Source organism: Pecten maximus, chromosome 9, assembly GCF_902652985.1.
Source record: "Pecten maximus chromosome 9, xPecMax1.1, whole genome shotgun sequence".
Taxonomy (NCBI): Eukaryota; Metazoa; Mollusca; class Bivalvia; order Pectinida; family Pectinidae; genus Pecten; species Pecten maximus.
Window position 1 is genome coordinate 23233533 of NC_047023.1, and position 8857 is coordinate 23242389.

The 8857-nt window shown below is 35.1% G+C and overlaps 1 protein-coding gene across 1 annotated transcript; it reads left to right on the top strand.

Moving 5' to 3' along the window:
- The first annotated feature begins 1283 nt into the window (after positions 1-1283).
- Positions 1284-2618, top strand: LOC117333839. Its single transcript, XM_033893253.1, has 3 exons — positions 1284-1364; positions 1533-1865; positions 2249-2618. Exons 2-3 carry the CDS (start codon positions 1700-1702, stop codon positions 2488-2490), a joined length of 408 nt encoding a protein of 135 aa, XP_033749144.1. The 5' UTR covers positions 1284-1364; positions 1533-1699; the 3' UTR covers positions 2491-2618.
- Positions 2619-8857: the final 6239 nt, after the last annotated feature.

The following is an 8857-nucleotide window of genomic DNA, read 5'->3' on the forward strand; positions in this document are numbered from 1 at the left end:
CAGCCACTTTACATCTTGATGCAAGTGAAGAATTCTCATTGTATAAGGGGCACACAAGAGATAGCAAAAGTGGCCTTTAAAGACAGCTGTCCATTTACAGAGGTGAAAATGCAATTAAGTAGTAAATTGTTTTTAAGATATCTGTCTTTTATAGACTATAAATAGATGGTTTTACTGTATAAGAGAAAGTTTTAAATGTAATCAAACACATGAAAATTGTGTGTGTGCGCTAAATGTATGTTTTCCTTGGTACAATGTTGATTTATTATTGTAGGACTATATTTGGTATATATTTAATTTAGGTACATACTTGTAATCTAATTCAACAAATTATCTAGTGAACAAAATACTTAGCAATTAACACAACTATGTTTAATTTTTGTTATATTAGGCTGTCACTGAAGAAGACAAACTGTTGGCCAGCAATGAGTTCTCCAGCCACATTTACACAGCCCAAAAGGAGAGGGACTATTACAGAGCTAGATGCCAGGCAGCTAAAAAGTCTCTGTAGGAACGTCCACAACCCAGTGGTTCTGTGACACCTGCATCAGCAGACATTTCTGATGTCCACTATACATTTGACTTTGCAAGTGTTTTTTGCCCAGTCATTGCAGACAGGAAGGTTCTTTATGTTTTAGGTAAATATATGTTACAAACTTACAGAAAAAAATCTCTTTTAATTCTGACACTGCTGCATGTCAAAAAATGATTGTAAGAAAATATGTATTCCCTTGTTAAGTCCTGCAGCAATCTGTTATCATAATTGTAGTATAACCTGAACAATTTTTTATCCATGTGTAAATCAATCCGAAAACTTAAGCAGGCTGAAAATATTGAAAGACTTGCTGGCTTGTGGTAAATGTTGTGTAATTTCAACAAAAATACTTTAAGTAAACTTATAATTTAGATTTAGGCAGGTTTTCCTGAATACACATTTACTGTTATATGTTTCCTCGCTCAATTTGTATTGACATCTTGCAATATACTGGTATACCATACTGATATACGTAGATATTGTGACAGCACTATCATGCAAAGTTACACTATAGGTTCAATAAAAAACTGATAAAACACTTTTTTAAAGATCTTTTGAACTGAAGAAAACTACCAGGAAAAGTTTGAAATATCGCTTCTGATATTGTTTGCTGTTCAAAAACTTTTCAGATCACCATACAAGACCAATCTGTCTGGCATTTGTAATGATGGGCGGTTGTTACAGACCAACTACGTGTTTGGAGAGGATCAGTCAATGGGTGTGGACTGTTGTATACATGCTTCACCACCATTACTTGTCAACATACTCAGAAGGGGAGAAGGTGGTGTACTTGAATGCTAACAACTGTGGTGGCCAAAACAAAAATCTAGTACGTAAAACAAAATAATCTAGATTCAATTCACCTTATTTATATGCTGATATGATTGTATTACTGATTGCTCTCCTTGCTAATTAGGTGAATAATGGATGATTAAGCATATCATCACCATATCCTCAGTTTTGATACTTAATTAAGTATTATATGATATTTTACCAGGTGGTAACCAGTTATCTGGCATGGAGGGTTGCTAATGGGCTTCACCAGGGTATCTTCCTTCATTTTATGAAACCATGTCATGCACGCTGCATGGTAGATGGTATGTTTTGACTGATTAGGAGGAAAATTAGGAGGAGTGAATTGTTAACAGACTTGGTGACCTGAAGATGGCAATTGAGGCTTCATCCCAACACAACAAAGCCAAGCTAATGTCAAGTGCGTCTGAAAACTCCTGGCAATGGTATGACTGGAAAGGTTTCTTCAAATCCACCTTCAGGGCTGTTCTAGGAATCGCAAAAAATCATCACTTCCATTTCTCCTCAACCTTTCCAGGTACATGTATACAAATACTCTTTATGATCATGGGAACTTTGCAGTAATTCAAAATTCAACAGTGATTTATCGAGGTTTTTTTTTGTATATGTAATTAAATAGAATATTCAGGTTAACATTTTTCGCTGTAGTTGTATCTGTACATTTGTAAGGAGCCAATGTTCAAAGATTGTGCGATTGAGGATTTAATCTTCCTTGTTAGCAGATAACATCATATAAAATGTATGTGATGCTTCAATCATTCAGAGCTTTCATTATCTTGAATAATTAACATACTGAAATATTCTAGAGAAAAGGACAAAATGCCATTTAACTAACTGATGTCCACTCTCTATTATTGTTCGTAAACTAATCTTTATAAACATATCTTTATTTGTTTTAAGGAATTGTTAAGGTAAAAAAATCCGTAGATGACGAAGAGAAAGACATTCGCCTTGTAAAGAGAGGGAAACACATTCCAGAGTGTCTGCCTGCTCCAGTGGAACCGCAGGGACTGTCACCCACCCGGGCATGGTATTTGTATAGACAGATCCGTCCATTTGTCCGTGGGCCTCACAAGGATGACTTGTGTCCAGTGCCTTCTGCTGATGAAGTCCAGACTGGTGCTAATGTAACAGAGGAGTAGGCTGCTTTCTTCCATGTGATGGGAAAAATCACTATGTGGTATCAAATAAAGTTTATATTTTAAAACCAAATTATGAACTGAGCTTGAATGAAATTGTTTTTGAAGAATGCTTTGATTGCATATTTTATTTTACACAAAAATCAAAATAAGTTTATATCAGATTTTATTTTACATTACCCAAAAAAATCAAAATAAGTTTATATCAGATTTTATGAAAACACAGTTTGTGTTGGAGTTCTTGAAAAACAGTGAATTTCTTAAAAATTTCTGTAATTATTTTCTAAACCTTAGAGCATCGGAGCCATTTTGTAGATGTGCTTTCTTTAAAAACTATAAAGGGTTACTCTGTTGAAGTAGTAAATTTGAAGCATACACAATGAAAAAGTATAAAGATCACTTTCTATGTTGAAAATTGTTTGTTTTTTATTTGTTCAAAGTTAACATGCATGTATTTGAAAAAGTCAAATCAGAACATGTAACAGTTGCCTGTACAGATGTCAGGAGATCTGTATACATGTTTGTGTGTTACATGTACATACTTGCATATTATGCTTGTGTGTTAATGTTGAGTGGAATATATCAGCAGTAAAGTAAATTATAAGCAAGATTCAACCATAGCATCCAACTTAATTGTATGATACACCTATGTAGACGTAGACATTTCTGCTACTGTAGCAGACAACCCCATATTGACATCTAATTACCCAGTCCGTAATACAATTTTACTCATAAATTTTAAAACTTCAAGTTTAATATTTGAACAGAAGGTGAAAATAGATAATTGCAATTTATAAATATAGGAAAGCAATAAACTTAGTCAATCTTCATTGTCAGTGAAACAGACAGATATATGTACCTATTTTGACGTCACATTTTGACATTATAACAACATTCTGGCTAACATCATAATTTGTTTCTTAAAAACTTGTGAACTTCCAACGATTACTGTGCGGTCAAATATTAACACAAACCAATAATGTTTACACCAATGAATTCCTTGATTCTTCTGCTTTAAAATGACACCAAAATTACAAAATCCATTTTTTATGCCCCAAGGACCCTTTGTCAGATCCTGACTCATATATGGGTCCAGCATGGGAATACCTTGAACGTGTCACGGATTTGAACGTATTCTGAATTTGCTGTCAAGTTGGTTTTAGTTTATGCCATACATATTTCCCTTTATCATAAATATTCCCTATTCTCGTTTTTGTGGCACCAATGGAAATTTGCATCTACATTTAAAAACTTAGTACAGAAATGTAATAAACTAAGATGTTTTGCTAATATATTTTAAATTATGCTTTCGTTCTATTTGATATTTTACATCTTTTAGTACATACACGTATATATATTTTGCTCACGATGCAAGTTTTCATTTTAGTGATCTGCCTCCTTGTGGTGGTGCTGGTAACATCATATAACCTGATCATTATGTACTAACTTAATGAATGTAGCAAACATAGTTGTTTTAGCCAGTACAAACATTCATTGCACAGTGTGGGCATTTATTATATACACTGCATTGTCAAAAATCACATCATACATTAGGTATATATTCAGTGCATAGTTGTCTGCTTATTTGATGCTAAAGGATCACACCCCGTGATTTAGGCATCAAATTTGAGCAGCGTTTCTTTTTTCCAGATTCAACATGGATATAACGGAGAATATAAGAAACATTAAGACATGTTCAGATGCAATCCTATTAACAGCTAAGGCCATTTAAGGACGGCCTCCCGTGCATGCGACATGCTTTTGTGTGGTGGGTGCGTATGTGTGTTTTGGGAGGCTGTGGTATGTTCGTGTTAAGTCTCCTTGTGATAGGCCCGAACTTTTGCCGATTTAAAGTGCTATCTCACTGAAGCATACTGCCGAAGACACCCAGCAGCACACCCCACCCCACCCGGTCACATTATACTGACAACGGGCAAACCAGTCGTCCCACCCCAAATATGCTGAGCGCTAAACAAGAGTAGCAACTACCATTTTTAAAGACTCTGGTATGTCTCGGCTAGGGTACAGAACCCAAAACCTTCCTCCCAGCGGCGAACGCTCAACTAGAGGCCAAAAGTGAGGAATTGTCAAGGGAGACATTTGGAAGAAAAAAAAAATTCAGGAAAGAATAGAAAAGATAAGATCCCAAGTTTACTCGCCTCTTACGATCATGCAATGGGGGTAGCAGGTACAATTCTTACGCCCTACCTGCAGGACAGATTAGTAAAAAATATAGATGTTTCCGATGGACTTGTCAATGGTGCTGATGCAATTGTCACCAATATAGAAATTAACAATCAACACCCCCTGAAAGGAACCATCTTCTTACATTTTCAAAATAAAATCATTGGTAAGAAAGCTAAGAAATTTTTGTCAACAGGTAAAAGGTCCTTGGTTGTCCCTATCAAGGCTGAAACGGCTACTTTTACACTCAGAAAAACAAACACGTTAAGGATAACAAGGACTCAATTTCCTCTGGCCTTAGCTTGGAGTGCTACTATACATAAAGTACAAGGCAAGACTCTGGATGATGTGGCAGTTTCTTTTGACAGCAGATTCATTGTAGGTCAAGCTTATGTGGCATTGAGCAGTAAGACAACGTTGGGACTTCACTTGCAGAATATGGATGTGGCAAAAATCATTGTCAATGAATCTGCCCTGGTAGAAATGAACAGATTAAAACAGAATTGACTTCTGCAGTGGAAACCTTAAATCTATTTGCAAAAAGACTCTGGTATGTCTCGGCTAGGGGACAGAACCCAAAACCTTCCACACAGCGGCGAGCGCTCAACTAAAGGCCAAAAGTGAGGCATTGTCAAGGGAGACATTAGGAAGAAGAAAGTTATCAAGAAGAGAAAAGATAAGATCCCAAGTTTAGTCGCCTCTTACGATCATGCAATACGCCGTTTCCGAGATACAAGAACTCTTTTGAAGCGGAGATAGAAATCGGTGTTTTGATCATGTGACCGCGAAATATTTAGGGCACTTTTTCCAAACGATGGCGTCATTCACGACCGGCTGAAAGCTCGAATCGATCGTTGAATTTTAGACGGCTTTAGTCCAAATGGGACGAAAGAAAGGTACGAATTCGAAAACCAAGTATTGGTGTGTTGTGCCTGGATGTATATCGGACAGCCGTAAAAGCAGTAACATTGAAAAATATCCATGGATGCAATATGTAACATTCAGGTCGTTTCCGACAGCGAAGAGACAACCCCGATTACGTGCACAATGGATAGCGATGATTCGACGACTACCTGATTATAATCCAAAGCCGTGGCATCGAATATGTAGTAAACATTTCAGGCAAGACGGGGAATCAGACATTCCAGAACTGTTCCCATGGAACAACTATAAGGTTGGTATACAATGAAAGCTGACAATACTTTTAATCTTCAAACATTTGTTTTGAAGCCGTTATACATAATGAAACTAACATGATAAAAACATGTAAGCGATATTTTATTCAATATTTCACCATATCATGCCAAAATTTATTTGCAACTCTGGTGTCTCTTCTGTAAAGTGAAAAGATACATTGTATGAATATTGTTATGCATGGCAGACAAAGACTCAGTACCAGTAAAATTATATAGGTCTATTATACATTTATAATATTCTTCATAACATTACCAAATAACTAACTAAATGATCTAATAAACAAATCAGCATCCACATGAACACCTGTTTGGAACGTTTGGGAAATTCTATTAAATATATAGCATAATTTAATTTGTGTATGTTTTAATATGAATCAATATGTTTTGAAATACTAGACTGTCTAAATATCTTAATTAAACTAGAATGGACTTTTATTTGCTTAGGAGTCAAGGAATCTACGTTCCACTACTGCAATGCAATGCAAAAAAGGGAAGCATGGAAAACTGCCGCAGGAGGTAAATGTTACTGTGTAGATTCAGCTGTGTGTGCTTAAGTATACAGTACAATTATATTTATAACAATTTCATAACTTTGGTGTAGGGGGTCATAGAAATTACTTTGTCTTTATGCAAGCCTGTCTGTGAAAAGCTTATAAACAAGAGATATCCCATGAACCTTTGATCACGTTTAATTCATATTTACAGCATGACATCAAATATGACATATTGTTATTTGTAGTATTTTAATGTCACACTCAGTAAAGTGAAAATATTATTCAAATTCCAAAATAAGTACATGTATAATCTTAAAGTTTATCAACACCCATCTTCTTCAGTGATAAAAATAATTCATTTTTTTTTTATTAAGTTCTTTTGATTCTGTTAGATTATGTTTATTAACCCAGCATAAAAGAAAATATTTAAAAATGATTAAAGCAAAATGTTTGCACTTATTTTCCAGAACAAGATAACTCGGCTGCACTAGCTAACATCGGAGAACTTGTGGACTTTGAGTCTGTTGTGAGTGACTGTGGTGAAGATATAGAGGTTTTCCCAAATGACGAGCTGCCTTATGTTGTATGTGAAATAGATATAACAACTAGTTTAGGTATGAAATCTGATTATCAATGACATTCTACCACTAGCCCTCCAACTCTGTGTTTGAAACCTTTGTGGGACAAAACCATTATTGTCCTTGTTATGAAAAGCATCTATGTCAAAATTCTGTCCTGTGAAAATAGTCATGGTTTCACATATTTTTTATATATAGAGTTATGTGATAATTAAATTTTACATTACATTCAAAAGTAAAGTATGTCTATACTTGTTAAGCTTGTTACATAATTCCATAAAAATATTCTTACATAAGGTTTGAGGCATGTCAAATTATTGGGATTGTTAAGCTTGAAAATTTGTCATACAGGTTAATTATTTATCATATAAATTCAATTCAATCCATTTATCATTAAATTCTAACACATTTCATAATTTTAAGATTATGTGGTAGCAAAAGTGAATGCATAATTCATCAAGGCATAATTAGCCTCCTGTTGTTATTAGACTAGATACGATTCTGTACATTTCACATGATTTTATTTGTTTTTCAGCAGAAAATCCACAATGCAATAAGAGTATGGAGGATCATAATTACATAAGCTCAGGCTATACTTCATCACCCATCACTCATAAGGATTCCAGTACACAGACAGATTTAATATTGGAGGATGTACGCATGTGGGTTAATGTTGCGTCCCGTTTTGTTGCTCATTAGTGTATTCATGTAAAAAATACATTGTTGTACATTGTTGCAACTTGTATATTCCAATGACGTCACATTGTTTACAGATCCCGCGTTGTGTCTGCACTGCCTGACACGAAGGCTTCATTCTGTGTTTTTTTAGTGTTTTGTTTGTTTTCTTACAATTCAATTGATCAGGTATGATTAAACAACCCCAATCAATATGAGGTGTGAATGTAATTTTAAGTTTAAACGGCATGTTGCGGAAAATACTTCAACTTTCACTTTGACAGTGCATTCGTGATCGGAGCTTCGATCGGCTGTCATGGCAACGACAAGGACGGTGGTTTTATAACAGTGTCGAATTTACAAACTTGCATGTACAGCCGAAAACGTCTAACTATACCTTATGTCTTTGGAAATCATCTGTAAATAATTATTTGAATTAATTACGATCCATTGCATTCGTTTATTAACGTTTGTTCTTTTCTATATGCCGATTTCGATACCTAAAACACTGAAAAGTTCCAATATTGGAGAATGAACATTAACACTTGCTCTATAAATCGTCCTAGAGCACCCGACTACCCTAAATCAATAATTATGAAACAGGTAAGAGCGTGACGGTAATTGTATGAGAACAACGAAAAGTGCTGTACATTCTTACGAAAATGACAAACATCGTCAAAATTACTTAAAAAGTAGTCAATTAATCGGCACTTCGTCAATTAAGACCAGTTTATAACGCCGTTATGTAACCATACTTGAATAAATAGAAGAATGTACAGCACTTTTTCTCGGTTTCTTAGCACGATGAATAAGTGCATCATATTTGTTTGTACGACAAAATACGTTGGTCGGGTGCTCTGGCCATATTTACCGACCAAGTGTTAATGTAGTCCTTCGTGCCGGTCACGTGACCACGCGAGAACAGGAGGACCGACGAAAACATCCCGATAAAGACGTTGGACACCTAACATTAAAATCCGATCAAGAAAACAAACAGAAATTACCGGGAAATCATTAAATATTGAATTTATATAAAAACATGACGATTTTTGTTCTTTTTAATTATAAATGCAACATTAACCCACATGCGTAACACATCTGGAGCAGGAAGTGAGGTTTCTGTCAACTAAGTTTGAAGATAAGGATACCCTACTTAGAGACTGCTTCACAGAAAAAATAACTGAAAATGATGAAAGTATCAGGAAATACACCGGCATTCCAAATCTTGAGATTTTCAATGAAA

Excerpts from the sequence above, each read along its gene's own strand:
- LOC117333839 (XM_033893253.1), top strand. The coding sequence starts at position 1,700 with ATGGCAATTGAGGCTTCATCCCAACACAACAAAGCCAAGCTAATGTCA. Across the intron at positions 1,866-2,248 it reads TTTCTCCTCAACCTTTCCAG|GAATTGTTAAGGTAAAAAAA; the intron begins GTACATGTATAC and ends ATTTGTTTTAAG.